The sequence below is a fragment of the Platalea leucorodia genome, assembly GCF_965183815.1.
Source record: "Platalea leucorodia genome assembly, chromosome: 1".
Taxonomy (NCBI): domain Eukaryota; kingdom Metazoa; phylum Chordata; class Aves; order Pelecaniformes; family Threskiornithidae; genus Platalea; species Platalea leucorodia.
Window position 1 is genome coordinate 14,750,830 of NC_138823.1, and position 22,484 is coordinate 14,773,313.

The window sequence follows — 22,484 nt, forward strand, 5'->3', positions numbered from 1 at the left end:
TTTATATCACCCAACTGAATTTGATTAAGCTTCCCAGAGCTGAAACAGTAAATCTGAGATCTGAATTTCAGAAACTTTGTGTTGTTGTCAGAAGAACAGCACAGTTTGTGCCATTATGCTGTGCAAGTTTGCCACTGTATTATATACTATACTATCATATAGTCAAGGTAAATTCACAAAGCACATTTTCCAGTCCAAAAGGAAACCACTACATTGAAAGTTCATTTTCAGACTACAGTTGAAAGAGATGGCTAAAAAGTAATTTTCTACCAAGGGCTCATAAAAGGTGAATGAAACCAAAATGAAAAAAAGACTGATAGTTGTCTAGAAAAAATATATTGAACTAACTCCTTTTAATATTTTTTATTGATATAGTCCGATATAGGGAATGAAAAAAAGACTGATAGTTGTCTAGAAAAAAATATATTGAACTAACTCCTTTTAATAATTTTTATTGATATAGTCTGATAAAGGGCTTAAAATGTCAGCTGCTAGACATCAAAAAGAATATCCCACATTTTCAATATAACTGTTCTATGAGCAGAAGTGAGTCACGTGACAGGAGGATGATATGGGGAATATTTTTTCATTCTGAGCTATTTACTAAGAAAATAACCTTGAACTATACAATTTAATCTCTTAAACATACCTACATAGGTCTATCTCAAAATTTTATAGCTTAGTTTTTGCGGAAACCAAGCACCGCAATAGTAAGATTTCCCCAATTAAAAAAAAAAAAAAAAAAAAAAAAGCACTTGGCCTCCCAGAATTCTGAAATTATCTCGAAAATTATGAAATTTTAAAAATAATACAGCTAGGGCTTCTTTTTTTTATTATTTGCTATACACACAGAAGAGTACATGTAGTACTCTTCATTCTTTCAAATATTGTCCAAAATCTTCATCACCAGAAACTTTTTTTGTGTAAGACAATTTCAATTTTGATCATCACATGGTATTAGAAAAATAACAAATATTCTTAGGCACTTAGATTAAAAAGTGCTGTCCTTATTGTAACATGTCCAGGTTAACGAGCAGTATGAAAACCCTGCATTTGAACTTTAATTACATTGCTTTAGCACAAAATGAGACTTTTAGGGAAGGAGCAAAATTGCTGAAGGAAAAGAAAAATTACTGAAGATTGTCCTGTATAAACATTTAAGAGTTGTTAAAATCTCAGGATAGAAAAAGGCCTAGGAGTAAAAGAACCCACCCTCCCACCCCCCCCAAAAAAAAGGAAAAACTTAGACAAATTTTAAAAATAAAGGAAAAAGAGGATAGGCAGCTAGTCTTTTAATTATGACTTCTTTAAACATCTGTATGACTGGGTCTTGATCTTACATTTGACTGTTGTTGCCTGCAGTGCAGCAGGTGCTATACGATTAAAACTTTGAAGTTCAATCTCACAGTAATGCCAAACATGGATCTTTTACTAATTGCAACAGAAGCAACATATAAGCAGAGACCATGCCTTAGCAATTATTAAACAAACTTTTCAAGTTTATGAAGCCATTCACAAAACCCATACAGACCATTCTTACCGCTTCCTCAGCACGATCACCTTTCGCAGTGAGATAGGTCACTCTGAACTGCTGAACATTGTAATCTGAAATGTCCCATATCACCCTCAGACTTGAGGTTGTTTCATCATCTATAACAAGGTTTCTGATTCCTGTTCGAAAAACTAAAGCCAAAAGTATTTAATTAATATTTTCTCAACTCTATTTTTAGATTTAAAATTGTGCTAATTACCACCAAGTAGCTGCAAGCTCTACTTGTCACGGTCGGTCTGCAGACCCATGGTGGGGCAAACCCATATAGTTCAGTCATACTTGGGCTTAATAACCTACAAACTTTAACCATTTACTAAAATAATAGTTATCCTATACTGCCATTAACATATATTACCCCATCTGCTTTGTTTATATTACTGGGCTTATGGAGCTTTAGAATAATCAAAACTCCACTGCAGCTACAATGCTACAGAAGAGAAATAATCCAGAACTGTTGTTCCTTAAAAGTCAGTTTTCTAATTCCAGGGAAAACAAACAGAACACTCAAAACTAAACAAAATTCTGAAGAGTTTCCAAGCTCATGTTTATAAAGGGAAAGAGAAAAGAGAGATGAATTTTCCAAATTAGTCTCTGCATTTCTATGTAATATCTATCGCTGGTATCATTCAGAGTCCCTACGCTGCGTTATAGGTTGGCTCCTCATCCACACATGGCACGTGCAGGAAGCTGGCCACGCGTGGAAGGAGCAGGAGCATGCAGAAGCGCACGCGTGCAGGAGCGCGATAATGTGCACCTTTCACCAGTGATGTCCCTTGCCTGGGGTCTACACCTCCACCAGATCTACCACGGCGGTGTGCTGACTGCATGGACCATTAGGAACTGGGGTTATCAGCTCAGTAATATCACAGCTCTCTGCACCTACATCTGGGTGTGCTTGCAGGGAGCCTTAGCTCTTTGCGTTCAGCATTTAAACTGTTGACATTTGCTCTGTTTACCTGCTGTGGTGGGCTTAGAAGTTGTGGTACTGGTAGTAGTCACCGTGGTTGGTATTGTGGTAGTCCTTGCAACTGAAAAACAATACTCGGCTCACTAACAATTCAACAAGACATGGAAGTCGCAGTGTTTATCTTTTATTTCTAACTATGACAAATGAAACTATGTGCTCACACCTACAAGCATCCCACACACTTCAGGCATTTCAGAGACTACAAGGGAACTATTCATTTACTTTACTTTAGGCACATATATTTGCAGGATTAGCACTTAGATCTACAGATAAGACATAATTATAAACTGTACAATTAAATAAGAACGCATATAGTTTCCCAGATTTCTGGCTGAACTATGCATAATGACTTCCACTTTGACCATTTGTTAAGGTTGTCAAATTAATTAAATTGAAAGCTTTTTAAGGGTGCTTCATTTTTGTCCATGTGAAAAACAGAAAGTACACTCGGCAACACTGGGCAGCATCAGCATCATTTGGATGGGTAGGGGCTTCTTGTCTTAATAGAAGGTTCAAGATTAAGCCTGCAATTAAACTAAGAATGAAATGAACTTTTGAATTTACACATGAAAAATATAGTTGTTTACTTAACCAAGTCACTATCCATAAAAAGAGAATGGATAGAACAATCTACCTCAAATGCTAGGCACTGTTCCAATTATAAACTATAAAATACACTGTATGTGACTTTCAAGTTTTATCTTTGTTACTTCCATGTTAATGTCACAGGATGCCTGTGTAAGCTTTTTGGACCACTATTTCAGCCAAGAGTGAATTCACCTCTAGTGAGTATAAATTACGTAAATAAGAAAGAAAAGGCTATACTGCAAATGCCAAGCATCTTAAATGAAATTCTTGTAAATTATTTACTTTAAGACATTTAAACCAACCCCCAAAATCTAATATATCTTCTCCTAAGGAACCCTGTTCAAAGACTGAATATTGAAATGTAGGATGGAAGAATATCTACCCAGATCCAACGGTTATTAATACCACAGCTCAGACAGGCAGCCAAACCATCATTTTGACTCAATGCCATCTACCACATAATATTGAAAAAAAAAGGCAAAAAATACAGTCAGCAAAGCCCTGGTGCTAAACCACCACATTTTTCAATATTATAGCTACCCAAAGATGGGCTATATTTTAAATAGAAGATATATGCATTAAATTTAAGTCACTTAAACATCTCTAAAAATCACAATCAAGAGTTTGTCTTACATGTAGCTCCAAGAACAGCAACAACTTCACTTTCAGTTTCATCATCAAAAACTGCCAGCAAAGAAACTTCATATTCTGTGTTGGGCAACAAACCCTCAATAACATGACTGTCTGTGTCTCCATTTATGACAACCTAAGTAGCACAGCAAGATTAAAGAAAATCAGTTCTGCATTTGATTAATTTATATGAATTGACTGAAATGAAAGAAGGAAAACGGATTCTCCTTTAAAATAAATGAAATCTACACTCAGATCTGCCCAAAGAATTTATTAGCTATGTTGAAATAAAAAGTATCACAGATTATGTCTGGAAAAAACACTGTAAAGAATACTTAAAATGTATTTATTATTTTCTGGCTAGTTTGATTATTCTAATGTGTAGTCTTATACTTTCACCCACAACTACTTAACTGCTAAAGCTGACCATATGCATTTCATTTCAAAATCACTAAAATTCAAAACATTCATCAGTGAAAGCAACATAACAGGGTAGATTAACTTTCATTCATATTTTTCTCATTCAAGCACTCTTATGACAAATGTATTCAGCATCTCCACAGCCTTACAAAATGCTGTTTCTATACCAGAATTATAATCCAAGTTATGGTTCCACACATTCGAATGCACTTGAAAGAACATTTGCTGCAGACTTGGGGATTAGGGGAGATGTGCTGATGAGAAGTTTGCTACATGGTGTGATGTTTCAAATAGCAATTTTCCTTATTTCTACCCATGACAGCAGCAGCAGCTTCACAGATTCACAGCAGAATGCAAGGAGCCTGAGCAGTAATTCTGGTGAAATGGGCTGACTGGTTTGGGGAATAGTTTTTAGGTTATGCACACAGATACTACAACAAAACAACCCTTCTCTAGGATAACATTGGCAAGTTTTTAAAGGTGGCCACTGTATACACAGAATCAAAGTAAGACTTACAATGAAAATCAAACAACAGATATATGCTGCTTAAAATCTACTACAGCAGTTAGCAGAAACAGTGAATCGCACTTTATTCTTTTAATTACCACAGGAGATTTCCTGAGTTGGTCCTGGGGAAGAGGCACCCATAAAATAATCACAGACCTTCTGAACTCAGATACAGAAAACAAAAGCAGAAAGAAATGAGTTGGGGCCATGCCTTCTACAACTATCAAATAATGAATTAGGCACCCCACGCTGCACACTTTCTGGCACGGATTTTCTTGGGAAAATTTCAGAAACAAGCTTGAGTGAATCTAGCTGTATACTAAGTAGGTGTAAGTAATACCTTCCCTTCCAATTCCCCAGAGCCTCTAGTTGTATATCAGATCATTATAAAGTGTCTATACATAGTTACTATCTTACACATAACTTTGGCATACTTTCTGAAGCATAACTTCCATCACCCTCCGCTCCCTGCTAATTTAGCCCACAGAGACGACCACAAAAAAAGAAGAACACAAAGTGCTGAACTTTCAAGTGGAGAGGACAAATAACAGAATCAAGAATAGTAACAAGCGCATGAGTACAAGAGCACGCATTCTCTACTGTAACCTAGAAATAAAAGGTCACGCTTAAATTTATTCTGGCTCTTTAGCGCTAAAGCCCCACTAAATGCTCCTCACCCATCAGCAGTGTGGATGAAGTGAGCCGAGAGGTGTGTAATTCTCACCAGCACCCCCTGACCCCACTCAGCTAATTGGCAAGTTGGGTCTTGGGAGAAAGAGAGAGGGAGTGCATGTCGTTTCTCTGCATGACTGATCACTTAGCTGGGAAAGAAGCTTAAAGAGGCAACAGCCTGGAGGTATTGTGCTATCCTAGGCCTGACCCCATTAGAGAGGTCATGCAAGGAGAACAAGAAAGCAGCTCGGGTATTTTTAATATTTTAACATACTAAAATATTAGGGCCTCCAGCAGTTCTTAGTGAATACAATGAACAAATGGAACCTTAACAGTTCGAATATTTCTTGATGATTTATTCTCACACTCAAAGAACACAGATATCATAAATCTTACTTAAAAATGCACAAGGCTTAAAGGGATTCACTGACAGCTACTGACTGGAACTTAAGCAGAAACAAATCCATTCACCTACTGCAGGAGAAAATGCTAGGGGACAACCTGTGTCCACTCACTCATCTGCCAACTCCTCCTTTTCCCTGCTCACTCCTGTAATTTCCTTCTTTCTTGCCTGACTGCCTCTTGCTAGGTGAAAGGGAGAAAAGAGTCAGTCTAAGCTAAATTTACAGAAAAAATGCCACATAACCTAAGCTGGAACAACTGCTTTCTGCCCTAATGGATGACAAAATGATGCATGAAACCTAGGGCAAAGTGGGAAATGTCATCTTCCCCGCTGAGTTCTGTACCCAGATAAACAGTTTGCGGATGTGGCCTCTCTTCACAGTTCTGATGCCAAGAGAACAAGATGTTTGAGAGAGTCATTAAAGATTGAGAAGTACAAAAGAAGCCAAAAGAAAGAGTAAAGAAAGAAAGAAAGTGAAAGAGGAAAAGAAACAGACCACGAAAGAAGAAAATTTGGGAAAGGGAGAGAAAGTGTCTATCTTTTTCTACTCGGAAAAAGAGAATAAAACAGGAAAAGCTAAAGGGATGAAAAAATCATTTAAAAATTTAGACTGATGAAAATGGCACTATGGAGAAGACGCACAAGGGCCTAGAGCAAAAAGTACAGCATGAGGGGGAAAAAGAGAAAGAACTGTAAAGAGGAATAAAGGAACAATCTAATAAATTAACTGTAAAATTTTCCTTTTGTAACATTACATAACTAAGGCTTCACAGGCAATTTTACTGTGGCCAGCCCATTACACAAATGTGGAGCTTTATGTGAGGATATCGCTGCTCTGGCTCAGCTACTGTCATCATCTTCACAGCAAAGTGCAGAACATGAACCTCTAAAAACTGAAGTAGCATCAAAGAGCAATGCTAGTTCTATGGCAGTCGGCACATTACATATTAGATTCATTATCCACAAAAGATCTCCTCTTTCCTCACTTCCTCTTCAAAAACAAACTGGAATATGCATTTGATTTTAGTTTAGAGAGTTTTGCAATGGGGCGGATTTTTCTATAAGTCAATTGGCCATATTTAATTGGCAAAAGTTGCAGCATAGGTGTCCTATGAAGAATGGAATTCTCTCTTCCATTTCACACCCTCAGAAAGTCAAAGCAACTCACCTCCTCAGATTCCCCCCCATCCAAAGGAATCCATGCCAATCTGTAAAAAGCAATATCTGAGGAGGTGGGCTTCCAGCTGACCCTAAAACTATCTGTCGATGCTTCATCAATTTCCAAATGCTGGGGAGCTGGAACTCTTTCTGCAAAATATTATGCAAAAGAAAAGTGAGAGTGAATTATTCTCTGAGACTTGAATAGATGGCAACGTCAAGCATGTACCATTTTACTTGCAGTTTGTTACAAAAAGTATAACATGGGAGGTAGATAACAAAGGCACTACAGATTCTTTGCACACTTATTTGTACTTAGGGAAGTGGTTTTGAAGTTGGGGGAGGGGAATACGCACAATACATGCTCTTTATCTATTCTAACTGGACAAGCCTCCTTGTCCTCTCTCCACTGAAGGAACTCCATGCAACCCTCACCCCCTCTCCTTTGCTCAGAGCTCTGTGCACCATGCTCTTTTCTTATCCTCTGCCTCAAAGCCAAGTCCCAATCTCTGCTCTTCCCAGAGACTCGTTGTGCATTTCCATTTGCAGTTTGCATGCAAGTATCAACCTCTTGTTCCATACATGCATTTTCTCCTTCCTCTTCTACCTCATGTTTCTCTTTCCTCCCTCAAAGTCCTTCTCTTCCCATTGTTATGTTGAAAGCATTACTAAGTGTCATCAGCCATTTGTTTAATGGACAACTACAGTTACAGAAACTGTAACTGTGCTAAACGGACCTACGGGAGCCTTAAATGTCTTATATTTTCTCCCTTTGGTGTTCCAGTTTCTTTGTATGTATATAAGGTTCTACCCTTTATTGCCTAGATAGTTCACTGGTTAAATGTATGATTCAAAACTCATCACACTTCAGCTGGAGAGATAAAAGCCATCATACTGAATGACGCTTCAGAAAGCTGGGGAGACAAATGCTTTACTACCTAATTGGAATAAAAGATGCTTTAAAATGGCTGATTGTGGAAAGACTTAAGAAATGAACCTTATTCACACAGATGTTTTCATGATGTCAAGAGATCACTTCCATGAGTAAGAATGCAATTGGCTCCATAATAACGGAGCAAAGAAGCCGAAAACTCCAATGAAAATAACAGAAAGCATTCCATATATCTGAATTCACAACCAGAGGCACTTGCTGTTACTGGTCTTACTTTCCAGTAAAGTAAGAGAATATAAAAATTCTTCTTGGAAAGCCTTCAAAAGTTCAGCAATACTTACTTGTGGTAAAGCTGCCAGTAAGTGGTTCAGATTGTCCTTCATCATACAGGGAGAAAATAGCAACAGTATACTCTGTAAGGGATGTCAGACTTTTTAGAGTATGGGTTGAAACACGACCAACTTCCACCTAGAGAAAGAATAATTTGCAATAGATATTGATCACATACTTTACATTATCAGTGTCTGACATTCTGCTGGGCAATAATGATAGACAAAGAGTAATTATGTAATTAGTAGAGAAAATCTCTGAAACCATGAACAAGTATTAATTCAGGGCCATAAAAGCTGACAAAATTAATTAACATAGACAAACTAGAGAAAAGGAAAATTTTGTTTATGAGAAGCTAGAGAAAAGGAGAATTCAGCCTTAGTAAGCCTAATTCACTAGCTAACATATCGGCACTGCATGGTCAGGAACCCAGAAGGGGAAGCAACTTTTTGGGCTATTGAATCCAGCGCCTTATCATGGATAATCATTGCATTAACCATTATGTTTAACATTTGTCAAGAGAAAAGATGACAGTTCCATCTGGCCTCTATCCAGGCTGCAGTTAACATGACTTTGTGGGGATATAAAACTCAAAGCTGTATAAACTGACAGTTTATCAGTCCAACTGTTCAGTGTCATGTTAGCTCAGCACCACAGGGGAAATGCTACTGATGCAAAGCAAACAAAAAACTGCCACCTGCTCTTTGAACAGACATAAAGGAAAAGTTAAGAGGTAGATAAAAACCTACTGAACAATTCACTCGCACTATAAAGTATATTACCACAAGCCTGAGGTGTTCAAATACCATTGTGATGAGTACAGACAGACATATTGTCTATATTAAGGGTAATCAACACGAAGAGGTCAAGTAATTTCTAATTTAAATTTCACGAGACCTAGCAGAAAGAAAAGACACAAAACATTGCATGGGTATGCTCTTTTCTAAATTCAGGGACAGTTTCTTTGGGTTTAATACAAATATTCCGTCTTGTACGGATGAAAGGCCAGATATGTCCCAGAAGAAATATAATTACACATTACTACAATTAAAGACTTTTTTGGAGGCCTAAGTTATCCATGACAACTTATTTTATAAGGCATCTGGCCTGTTTTAATAATTGGACCTATTTACTGCAATTATTTTTTTAAAACTTTTTCTGTATTTTTTCAGATTTCTATTTCATATAATTCCATCGCATTTTTCATTCTATCACAGAATTCATGCTGCTAAAAGCTATTATAAAGCACCTTTAGTAACAAGCATAACTAAATATTGCATAAATGAATTATTAAATGCAAGAGTCTAAGTTAGAACATCTTGGTATCATCTTATCATTCTGTTCAAGCCAAATCCTGTTTCTAGGAAACAAGTATTCAATATATAATTAAAGCAATAAATGTTAAGAAAATGTGGCAAAGCCTTCAGATAGTCTTGTTGAATGAGCTTGAGTCCATGATGTACGATGTATTGAAAGACCGGTTATCTGGACTGAATCAAGAATAAATATTTCCATATCATACATTTAGTCAAGAACCTGCACCTACAAACCATTGTTCACTTGAGTAGTTTCCTTCAGTTTATGTGCGGCAGCATGTAACCTCTTCTTCAGGGAGGTCTGAGGTTGGTTAAGGGAAGAGAGATGCTAATAATTTACCTCATTGGTTTCTGTTCCATCTGTTTTAACATACATGATGCGATAGCCATTTACATTTTTGGAAGCAGGATCCCATGTTAGCTTTGCACTACTGTGTCCAACATCAGAAAATTTCAAGTTTGCTGGTGGACTTAGAGGCACTTGAAAAGGAAAGAGAGAAAACCATGACAGTGATTCCAGGTTTTAGCTGTGAATTTTTTCATGTCTTGAAAATAAATAGCACATTTTCCATTCAAAAATTTATATCACCAATATTTATATTAAAAGACCTAGATCAATAGAGCTACACAAGTACTAAAAGGCAGGTAAAATGGCTCAGCTGTTTGCTGAAACAGAACTTTCAGTCTTGCTAAGTACATCTCAACTAATACTGAAAAAGAAAGAAATTACATTATTGTTCATAGCAGATATCATAGCAAGATCTAACCTACACAATACTTGCAATAAATTTGTGTTTGTATTTGTAAAGTAATTTAATTCAACTAGATCTTTATCCTATATGCATTTGTTTTCTATGAGTATCGCAGCAAAATATTTCATGACAATAGTATTTTGGCAAAAAAACTTTCTGAATCCTGAAAGTCCCTGACATAAGGGTAAGTTTGTCCAAAAGCATAACTAGCTCAGAAGATCTCCAAAGATGCTATTTTTTTTTACCTCTGCTTAACCTTTCCTCTTTTATTACACAAAGAAGCTGTTTCCTAACAGCAACTCCAGTTAAAGCCATATTTATATACTACATATTCCTTGACTGTCATGAGCTGAAGGAAAACGAGGTCATGCAAGAGAGTCTCAGACTGTATCCGCTTTTTCTTTCACACCAGAGAAAGCAATTTGTGCTCTGTTACTCACAGCAGTAAGTTCTGCGTTAGCCCAACATCTGCTAATTTCCTCTGAATTGTGAAACCTTTCTCTATGCATCCTGCCTTCACACACACACTCATCACCAATCCATGTGGACGGATAAATATCAGCACTTCAGAAGCTGCCTCCCTCACACAAGAGCACAGGGGGAAAAAGCAAAAGATAAAAAACCCATTATATTATGTGGGATCTTTAGTCGGGTCATTTATTGACTCAGAATCTGCAAGCAAACACCTAACCAGCTTAGGAACAGTCAAGTTAACTTGGCTATGAGGAAAGAGAAGACAGGAACACATTGGAATTGTATTAGATGGGTTTGCCACACTTTCTGGCATTCAATATATTCCTCAGAGTCTAGTGAAGGGAGTATCACGTGCTGGCTTTCCTTTCTACTTTCTGTCAGTCGTGGAATGCACTTCATTTCACCATCCAGGCCATACCACAAAATGCTTCAGTCTCAGCTCTTTCCTTTTGGAACCAACCTCCTGACAACGTTTCTCTCAACCAGACAGGCAGTCCTGCTGCCAGAGTTACGTGACATTTACAGTGAGTCTTGGATAAATCCTGGCCCCAAAAAGAAACCCCACCACAGAATGAGCTTGCTGATCATGCCTCTGTTTGGCACAGAGAAAGGTTTTGCTACAGTAACTGAGATGATACAGTGTGTAGAATAATATTATTTACTAAATACAGAATACCAGATACTACACATAATACTACTGCAAATTAGGCAGATCACTCTCCAGGCAGATATACGCTCCAGTAAAAAAATATGAGGTAGCCTATTCATTAGTTGGAAGCCAGAAATAATCACACTGAAAAAAAAAAAAAAAAAGAAAAAGTAGCTTAAATCTGAATCAGGACAGGGAAGACAGTACCACTGAACGCTGACCATGTGGGACAGCTGTGCTTTCCTCCCAGACTGCCCCACTGCCTGATCAATCCAAGCCTGTTAGAAGAGGGCTTATTTGAATAGCTGCATATGGAAGGTTGAAATCAATCTTCTTTCATATTACAGTGCTAAAGACCAGTCAGAGTTGGCTGCATTGAGTCACCCTAAAAATAAATGAAGGTTGCAGGGTAGTTAGGTTGGTTTTTTTTTATTCTGGTCTGGTAACAGCAGTGATGATGGGCTGACTAACATATGTTACTAGCTTCTGTGATCAAACACCGCAGTCATGAATCCTCAGCTTGTGCCAATGTATCTGGAATTTGCATGTGATCTTCCACCCAATGTGTTAGCCAGGTTTAGAGCTATGCAGCCTCCAAGATCATACGACGTGAAGTGAATTCAAGCTGGCACAGTCATAAGCTACATAAACTACTGTTTAGGATAAATGAAAACCAGATATTGGGCAGATATCGACCAAAAGCTGGGGGAGCGGGGGGGGAAGAAAGGAGAAGGAGTAAGAGACAAAGAGAGGGAGAAAGGGACAGAGGGACAAAGAGCCAAAGATTTGATTCTCCAAGTGTTAAGAATCTCCTACTCTCATTTCAAGCCCACAAACACGCCCAGATTGCAGTAGTTTGCTATTGGTGCTTGTCTGTCTACAACCGTCCTCTCAGAGATGAGCCAGTTCAAATAGCATTCCTAGAGCTTCTTCCACCATTACTTGCTGACCTTACAAGCAATTGGTCTGGCCCTTCTTTTTCTTAGCACTCGCATGCCTGAACTTCTCTCACCTATTCAGTGTAAGTCACTTGCACACTGGCTTACTCATGCCAGGAGCACAAAACAAGAGGAAGCAATCACTCCACTGCTGGGAGCAATAGAGATGTCACTGAATACAGTCCCAGATATATCCCAGCAGCACAATCACTTATTTTCAATTCCTTTGTCTTCCAAATGCTGAGGCGAGGCTATTTAGAGAGCTGACATTCAGTGCTGTGTACAGTTAGCAGAGGACAGAATTTAGCTGGCAAAACTCTTGCTGCTTATTAAAAACACATCATCTATCATGAGTGCACAGGTGCGTTCCAACCCTTCGTTTACCAGATGTTAGGCAGCAGGGGTTGGACAGAAACCTTCTCTTTGCTTCTTTTCTGTCTGTACTACTACTGAGCCAGAGGAATGAACTTCTGCATCTGAGCAGGCTCCCACACACACCTGGTTCTCTGGCTACAGGAGGCTAAACAGAGCAGTCTTGATTTAGCTCTGCGTGGTGACCTTCATTCACCTTCAGCAAGTTCAGAAAACTGTCAGTGGTTCCACCAAGATCACCAGGGATATTGATAGCACCACTACCAACAAGAGAGAAGAGTTCACAATTCTATTCCAAAACCAAGCAGTTTTGTAGAAACTCACATCCTCAGCCTCTATAAATTAAGTATTCGCACTGAGAAACAAGTACAGTTAAGATCTTGCCCTACGGACTATTCAAATCAGATTTTAAAATTAGATGTGTGCTCTAATATGTGCAAAGACTATTCTGAAGTTTTATTAACACTGAAGTGAATATAGATATGTGCTACCTACATGTAGTTTCTTGTCCTGTAAGGGGATCACTAGCTTCTTCTCCAAACATGGCATAAACTGTGACTGTATATTCTGTATTTGGCAATAGTCCATCCAGCTCAAGATCTGTTGAGGCCTCCCCAATTTTTATCTAAAAACATCACGAATAAAAAAGACACGTTATTTCCGAATTAGCTCACAATGGGAAAGAATACTATTTACATACTTGAAATTAGATATGTGATCAAGTGCTCTGCTGAGTATTTGTCTGATACTGTGCCTGCAGTGTTTGGCCCAAGATTTTGGGATTTTGCACAATAATCAAAAGAACAAAATTGTCAAAAAGCCAAAAGCCAACATACAGGTAAGAGGACTTTAAAAGTAACTAGTCACATTAGCAATGACAAAATAGTCCTCTCTAGAATGTGCAGCTACTAAGATCTTTTCATTCCCAGCTACGCCTTGTTTCATCTTTGGTCACACGACTGAAATTTCATAGGAGAAATTGATTTCCGTGCACATTGACGTTCAGATTTCTTGCTATTTAAGGTGTGTATCATTTTCCTTCTCCACCTCTCCACTGAGAGCCACATGAACATGGACTGACTTATTTATTGAAAAAAAGTCTTTCTTCAGGGTAAGGCTCAGTCCTCCCGAATCAGCTAGGTTTCAGGGAGGCCCCATTTTTAACAGAATTATGTGCTGACAGACACTCATTTAGCAGAGAGCACAAGTCTATGCGAGCTTTCAGTAGCTTCCCACACTCTCCACAAGTTCGCATGCCCCTGCATGCTTTTTAATGTTCGTGCTTGAACAGAGATGTTGTACATAATCTTAACTATACATATAGAAACTTGAGCCTCAAAACTTTTAAATCCCAGACCGGAAGTTCCACTGGAACTATGCTAGCAACTTTAGAAAAGTCTACTGTTTTTACTATTTTAGTGACAGAAGACTGGATTTTACCTTGTCCCACCCTTCTTTTCCTTCTAAAAATACCTTCCAAAAATCACTTTTCTTTTAAAATTTAAAAATAAAAGTTGAACAGAACTAAAAGAAAACCAATAAATATCACATCTGCAAATTTTATTTACTTTAAAGGTCCTGATGAGAACAAAGGCTAAACTTCGTATTCTTCTGATAATACACTTAGAAAATATCTTAGTTTTACTTTATTTTTTCTTCCTGTTAATTTTATACGATGACACAGTATCATCTCATATATCATTTCAAAAGAGTCACTTTAATACAGCTGAAATTGTTGCATTTTTATGGCAATGGCATATAAAAATAATTAACTGGTACTTGCACTTTATTCGTAGTCTGTAACACATACAATACTTGAGGCAGTCATGGAAAAAAAAAGTGTTTGCTGATCAAGTGGGAGGTTAAAGGCCATGTACTAGTTTATTCTTTAAAAGATTTATTTTTTGAATAACTGCTACTCAAATGAAAGCTCAATACATCACCTCTTTCTCATCTGCTGCCAGTCCTTCCGTGAGGGGAGCATACAGGATCATGTAGCCTGTGGCACCCGCTACTCCATTCCACTTCGCTCTCATGCTGCTCTGTGACACATCATACAATTGCAGATCCGATGCCATTGGCAAGGCAACTACAGTGGAACAAGAGACAGACACTTCAGTTGTCTCACTTGAACAACCAGCTATTTTTCAAACAGTTTATTTTACCCCAGGAAACACAAAGGAATATAGCTATCTCCAGGCGTGGAAGTGCTGTCTGTATGCCACAACTATGAAGAACTGATTAGTACATAAAAGAACGCAGAATTAGAGAAACAAGGAAATGATGACCTAACCGATTCCAACGCCAGGGCAGAGTTACCCCATACAAAGCATTTCAGCTCTTTGTCCTAAATGGCTTTGAACATTTCAAGTGGGAGGATTTCTGCTCTTTTAAGCACCAAATCACTCTGTTCAGGTCTCACCCTTCCTTCTCCCTAAGCTGCAGGAGGATGACCACTCGCCAGCAAAGAATGGGTACGGTTGCTATCAGGAACAAGCAGTAGTCCCCAGAGGTGGCTCTTTCTGGCAATAGCTCCCAAGCGAGAGCGTGGGAGAGAGAGCCATGAGGTAGGACACCCTGGAGGAAACCCTGAATGAGCGTGTTGTGCACGTCAAAATATTTTGACTACAAACTGTTGTGTGTTTAAGGCCTGGACCATGCAAATTGGCTCCCAGGCCTGTGTCAGTGGGATTATGCAAATGTAGGCAAGATCATCCGTTGCAAATTATGGCGAATGCTAACCTGGTGAGTACAACTAAGCAGGCCGAGTGAAATTCAAACATTATTGGGAGGTTTACTTGCGAATTTAAGACACTGGTACCAGAACATAGCACCAGTCTAGGTTCCTGAATATTTCTTTGTATTTCTGTAACTCTTTAGAGTAGCATTTTGCACTTCTCTGATTGTCCTCACTTTCTTCCTCTCAGAGAATAACATCCCAAGGCCTCTCCACTGCTGTTACATCACTGATGGATCCCACCAAAATATCCAGTCACTGGAGAGATATAAGGGAACTTTGGCTGCACCTTTGGAACTCCTACACTGAGAATAGTCCCTAAAATGACTCAAAGGGTCTGAAAAAAACAGAAGGCAATTAGTAATTGATATCAAACCTTTCCTATTAGGAACTCAGAGAGACTGTTAAGCCTCTACAAAGCTCTGCTTTGCATGTTTCTGAAGAATCTGATCTGCAAACACAGATTCAGCAACCAATTCTAATGACAATGCTAAAAATTCACAGAGCTTCTCTAATCTCCTTGTCCAAACAAAGATTGCAGCCTGTCTAGCTGACTTCTCCAAGGAGTAGTATATCTATCACGTTTTGTTCAACGAGCTCTAACAGAGCTCTTAACTTCCCACATAAAAACATGCCAGCCTCGTCCTTTCTTGCTCATTGAGGCTGTTCACTCAGTCTGCTGTTCAGGTCTGTAAACGTGGGCAAAACTGCAACCCAGGCCTCTCTTTAGGTTTCCACTTCCAGGTTACCCATCTATCTTCACTTCCAAACCTTTCACAGCCTACCTCCATCCTATTTAAACCCTTGTTGATTTGTTGACTTATATTCCCATGAATTTCCATGCTTCCTCTAATTAAAGGGAGAAACTACCCATAAACAATTTCAAATGTACTTCAGTCCCCTCCCTCAGATGTCCACTCAGACCTCTGATATCCACAGAAAGAAACTACATGTTAAGATATTTTGAAGGCACTTTCTACCACATTGTCTCATTCCTATTCAAACTGTGCTAGGATCACAGAGAGAGTATCCATTACCTGTCCTTTTCCTTATTTTGATTCTAAAAATCTACAACAAAAGTATCCTCTGAGTCTAACTTATGACTCATATTTTAACTCTCAACAGGAACTCCTAGATACTCTGGCAATATAAATAATAATTAACGAAGAGGTGACTAGCAATTAAACAAGTGGTGCTTTCTACTGGAATTTTCAACTGAAGAGCTCAGAATCTCGAATATAAATATCCAGTAGATAATGCTGATTTGCATCTTGGACAGTTACCAGAGCATCCTAATACTCTGGTAACATAGGGATAAATTAAACCTACTAAAAAACACCTGGAATAAGCTAAAACAGGTAAAAATATATTTGCAGCAAATTAAAATGTGAATGCATTTCATATTTATTCCAAGTTAGAAGTAACTATTAAATCAGAAATCTTTCTAATTTTCTGTATGTTATGCATATTGAATGTGTCTGTTTAGATTTCACATACCTGTAAGCTATTTTCAGTGTTCTATATGAACAAATGAGATTGGTGGCTATTTTAATCTGTCAGTATCTCACCCAAAGGCAGGAATGCAAACTACAATTTTCCATAGTTCGCCATTAGGATAGTAAAAAATACTTTCAAACTGCAGGTATTTTATCATGTGGAGTGATTAATACTTGCACATGTCAGACTACTACTTCCAAGACACTATCAAAGACAGATGGATAAAATGCTTGATGCTGCATGACCTTGGGGTGCGATCTGATCAGATCTCGGAAAGCCAGCAGGGCAGGGCTCCGTCAGAACTTGACTAGGTGATTTCAGAGGAATACCAGGTGTAATATGAAACAATCCTGTTGGCTCAGTATGTGGCTCTGTTCTTTCTGCCTCAAGAAATTAAACAGGTCCTAACACCCTGTTATGGGGTATAACATGGCTGGAGATGACATTTTGGGAGACTGAGACTAAAACAGAAGTCTCAAATAAATTTATTTGATATATTATATTCTTTTCAGATTGGGAAGATTAGCACTGACACAGAATCAAAGAAGCATCGAGGATGAAAGGCATCTCTTGAAATCGTCTAGTCTAACCAACTTCGCTGTTCAGTCAGGGTCAGCTAGAGCAGGTTGCTCAGAACCGTGTCCAGTTGGGTTTTAAATATCTCCAGAGATGCAGACTCCACAACCTCTGTGGACAACCTACTCCCATGTTTGACCACCATCACGATAAAATCGTGCCTTCTTCTGTTCAGATTTAATTTCATGGGTTTTTAATTTGTGCCCATTGACTCTTGTCCTGTCAGCGGGCACCACTGAGAAGGGTCTGGCTCCCTCTTTTTCATTTCCTCCCATCAGGGATTTTTACACATCACTAAGATCACCCTGAGCCCTCTCTCCTCCGGGCTGAACGGCCATAGCTGTCTCAGCCTTTCCTCTTATGAAAGATGCTCCAAGCCCTTAATCATCTTTGTGGCCTTTCACTGGACTCACTCCAGTAAGTCCACATGTCTCTTGTACTGGGGAGCCCAGCACTTGACCAAGCATCCAGGTGTGGTCTCACCAGTGCTGAGCACAGGGCAAGAACCAGCTCCCTCAACCTGCTGGCAATCCTTTTCTAATGCAATTCAGGAGAAAGGAACCATTGCTGGTTCACAGCCAGCTTGCTGTTTATCAAGACCCCCAGGTCCTTCTCTGCAGAGCTGCCTTCCAGATGGTCACCCCCAGTGTGTACTGACACATGGGGTATTCCTCCCCAGAGGCAGGACTCTGCCCTTCCCTTTGTTGAACTGCATGAGGTCAAACATGTTTTCCCCTTCATATATCCATGCTGACTAATTCCAATCACCTCCTTGTCCTTCATGTGTTTGGAAAAAGGTTTCGAGGATTAGTTGCTCTATCACCTTCCCAGGGATTGAGGTGACAATGAACCTGCCTGTAGTTCCCCAGATCCTGCTTCACAAAGGACTGACACTTGCTTTCTTCCAGTCTTCAGGAACTTCTCCCAGTCACCATGACCTATCAAGGATAATTGAGACTGTCCTCACAGTGACATAAGCCAGCTCCCTCAGCACTCACAGGCGCAGCCCATCCTGTTCCACAGACTTCTGTGTGTCCAGTTTGCTTAAGAGCTCCCTATACTGGTGCTCCTCAAATGAGGGTAAGTCTTCCTTTCTCCAGACTCTCCCAGTGATGTCAGCAGCCTGGGATTTCTGAAGGCCATTTTAACCAGTAGAAGCTGAGTCAAAGAAGGCACCGAGTACCTCAGTGTTTTCCACTTTGTCACCAGGTCCCCTGTCACATTCAGGAGTGGGCCCATGTTTTCCTCAGTCTTCCTTTTACTGTTTAGGCACTTGTAGAATCCGTTCGTGTTGCTCTTCACATCCCTTGTCAGACTCAGCTCCAGGTTGGCCTTGGCTTTCCTAAACTCACCCCTGCAAGATCAGACAGGAACTCTATGTTTCTCCTAGGTCATCTGCCTCTTCTTCCATCTCTTATACACTTCCTTTTTATGTCTGAGTTCTGTTAGGAGTTCCTTGCTTATCCATGCCAGCCTCCTGTCACCTTTGCTTGATTGCCTACTTGTCAGTATGGACCTTTCTTGAGCTTGTAGGATGTGATCTTTGGGTATCAAGCTGCTCTTCTGGATCCCTCTTCTCTCCAGGGCCATATCCCTTGGGATTCTTCCAAGCACGTCTCTGAAGAGACTGAAGACTGCTATCCTGAAATCCAGAGTTCTGGTCCTGCTTTTTGCACTCCTCCCTCCTCTTAGAATCCTGAATTCCACCACCTCATAGTCACTGCAGCCAAGGCTACCTGTGACTTTGAACTCCCTCATCAGTTCTTCCTTGGTTTTAAGCATCAGCTACAGCACAGCACCTTCTCTTGCTGGCTCCTCAATCACTTGCATCAGGAAGCTGTTGTCAAAGCACTGTAGAAATCTTCTAGATTGCTTGAGCCCTGCTCTGTTGCTCTTCCAGCAGATATCAGAGACTGATACATCACATATTGACTTCCTGGCTCCTAGTTTGAACTAAAAAGTTACTCTTTACCTCCATTCCTAATATCTGTCATATTTACTAAAAAAGTAACTGTATTTTGTATACAAATGCATAAAATTGATATGATCAATAGCAGCACATTATCTCAGGTACAAGTATAGTTTTCATTATAGAACCCAAAACTGTAAACGTAGTCTTTCTAACAATATCCCAAGTCATCATTTTACAGACAGAAAATAACTGAATCATTAAGAAAGGAACTTACAGAAGTTACCTTGAAATCTTTGGCCCTGGTGGGAATCACGTGCAGGTATTTCTGGTCCCACCTAATCCTGCACTCATGAGATCATCTTCAGCCACAAACCTAATTTATAAAGCTTAACTTCACACCCAAAGTGTAGGAATGTTCTAATTTAGGGTTCAATAAACCAACTTCAAAGTTCAGCCCAGAGATAAAACCTTGCTCAGTGTTTAAATATCCACAGAGCATTTGGACTTAGGAGCTTAGCCCAGAATTAATTCAAACAGAAATTAATTTAAGGCAAATGGATTAAAAGAAGCTAAATTGAAAAAGACTCCCTTCTGCATTTCTTTTTCACAAAGACTAGCGCTTACACAGTCTGATTAAATGCAGACAGTCAAATCCATAACAAACAAGATAAGGATACTTACGTGTAGTTTCAGTTCCACGGAGGCCCTCACTAGCAGCATTTGAGTATATAGCAAATACAGCTATCTGGTATTCAGTTAAAGACATCAGGTTTTTCAGAACTGCTGTTGATAGGCTTCCATCTACCACAACCTGTTTACAAGAAAATTCAACTAAATACACATAAAGCAAACTAACTATATTACCATCAAATCAATCAATCCTTCTTTCATGCCATTTTTACTCTGGCATCTAGGAACCAATGTACTAAAGTTCAATTCATAAACCAAATTTGCTTTTGCTACCTTTATGTACAGTAAGGCATCTGAAAAAAGAACAGCAACCATATACATAATCAAAATGTTTAGCTGATGTAAGTAGCCATTTAGAACAAAGGAATTGCTTAGATAAATAAAGTGTATGGAATACAGTTTGAGAGTGTATATTGGGCACTTTTTGATATAATTACTACATCATCATAAATATTCCTTTAGTATTACATATGTACACACACAGTACTTCAAATTGACATTAATACATATCCACGCTAAACAAGCTCCTAGTACAAAAAGAAATAAAATATATCCTTAGTTAAATCCTTTTGCTCTTCTGCCCTTCCCTTCAATTTTTTAAGTTGTCAGCTGAAGTCAAAAGCTTGTTCTACTGCATTTTTCCTGTCTCCAAAATGCCTAAATCCTATTCAAATAAACACCTCTCTCCAAATTTTCAATTACCCATTGTAGACGTCCCAAAATATACACCCGTGTCATCTTCCTTTTATGAATTATTTTTCCTTAGAACTGAAAATCAGGCTTCCCATCAGCTCCTACCTCTTCTGTTCTTGTAAACAGAATGGTGCAGGGGAAGTCTATAGAATTGGTTCAAGTAACCGTCTGTGTAAGCAAAAATGCAGACAGTTCACCCCACCCCCCAAAAGTGCTCATTGTTATAGCACATTTACCTTAAATTATGTGTCAGAAAAGCAGCCTGGCTACTACCTAACCTTCACCACCATCCAACGTGACCATATCTCCTTTCTGTAGTGGGCTTCAGAGCCCACATAGGGAATTTCAGGGTAGATTTAAATAAGACCATGGATTTTCTGTCTGGTTAGTTCTTGCCGTTGTATTGAAAATTTCTGGGAAGGTTTCCTCCTATTACCTCTTCCGGTTGTCCTCCTCGAGTGGGATAGTACACAACCCTGTATTTTTCCACTTTGCCTGGTGCATGGGTCCAGCTAACCCGGAATCCTCTAGCTGTTACCTCAGATGTGACCAAATCCGAAGGAGCCCCAAGTGAAGCAACAATTGTTCCTAGGTTAGAGACAACACAGATTTTTTTTATTCCCCTCTGCAAAATAATTATTTGGTTTGTTGTATTTGCTGAAGCTCCGAAGATCGCTCCTCATCAGAAAATCAAATAATTGACTACTCCACATTTATTTAGGTCATTTTCAATGGAAACAAAGAATTAATAATGAGTACTGCACATGGAGTTTTCACTGGGACTAAGCCTCCCTGTTCTTTCATAAACCTTTCTACAAAAGAGACAAAAATACAAAACTAAGCCTTCCCTGTCCTTCCTCCTACCACTCTTTCAAGCCCTTTCTTTCTGGTTTGTTTGGGTTTTTTTTTTCAGGTTGCCTTCCTCCCAGTCATGAAAAACATCCAAGTACATCTACAGCTGTGATCTCCTGTGCTCCTCTGCAGGTTGGAAACTGATATGCTGCCTGTCAGCAGATTGAAGAGATGTAGTGAATGGTCATCTTCTCTGGCAATCATTCCTTTCCACAAAGATGTCTCATCTTTATGGTTTTTCCATCCTCTCCCTCTCAATTTCCCAACTGACTGCTTACTCCCCCCCCCAAAGACACAGCTAATATTCTGTATTTCTTCCAGTTTCCAAGTGAATAAAAGGGGAAAAAAAAATGGAATGAGGCCTTACTAATACAGAGTTTTTCATTGTACAGGTAGAAATATGTGTAAAGACAGCCTTACTGATATATATTACAAGCTTATTGAAAATTCATTCAGCATTTCTGTGATATTACAGAATCACAAACAAAGCAATACAAACAAAATCCACTGAAGCCTTTCAGAAAGAATTTCCTCAGGTAGGACTGTTTCTCTGACAAATTGCAATGTTTTTTCATAGCCATTTCTTTTGTTCAGAAAAGGAAAAAAATATTGTAGTCAGAGAAGGTTTTTTTTATATATGAACAATTTTCTTCACCGCCATCTTTTCTTATGCTCTGAAATATATTCTTTGTGTATTAAATAAGAAAGAGAAAAAAAAAAAATCCATCATCGGAAAGGGACAAAACAACCTTAATAGTTGAAAATTTTGAAAACTTATGAGACAATAAAACCAGTAAGTTAGGAGATGGAAATCACAGCACAAACATAACAATTCCAAGTGCAGCTGTTAAAGTAATTCATCCCCAAACCTGTGTATTTTTAAAAATTTTTCCTTACCCACCACTT

At 38.9% G+C, this 22,484-nt stretch overlaps 1 protein-coding gene across 1 annotated transcript in view; it reads right to left on the minus strand.

Moving 5' to 3' along the window:
• The window catches only part of COL14A1 (collagen type XIV alpha 1 chain), a gene marked incomplete at both ends in the record, with an annotated part of 124,128 nt that overhangs the window by 63,968 nt on the left and 37,676 nt on the right, over positions 1 to 22,484 (minus strand). Inside the window, 10 exons of the mRNA XM_082318663.1 lie at positions 1,532 to 1,683; positions 2,509 to 2,580; positions 3,741 to 3,873; positions 6,909 to 7,048; positions 8,132 to 8,258; positions 9,777 to 9,916; positions 13,117 to 13,246; positions 14,565 to 14,710; positions 20,025 to 20,154; positions 21,163 to 21,314. Coding sequence (XP_082174789.1) covers positions 1,532 to 1,683; positions 2,509 to 2,580; positions 3,741 to 3,873; positions 6,909 to 7,048; positions 8,132 to 8,258; positions 9,777 to 9,916; positions 13,117 to 13,246; positions 14,565 to 14,710; positions 20,025 to 20,154; positions 21,163 to 21,314 — 1,322 coding nt within the window. The remainder of the gene's footprint in view (positions 1 to 1,531; positions 1,684 to 2,508; positions 2,581 to 3,740; positions 3,874 to 6,908; positions 7,049 to 8,131; positions 8,259 to 9,776; positions 9,917 to 13,116; positions 13,247 to 14,564; positions 14,711 to 20,024; positions 20,155 to 21,162; positions 21,315 to 22,484) is intronic.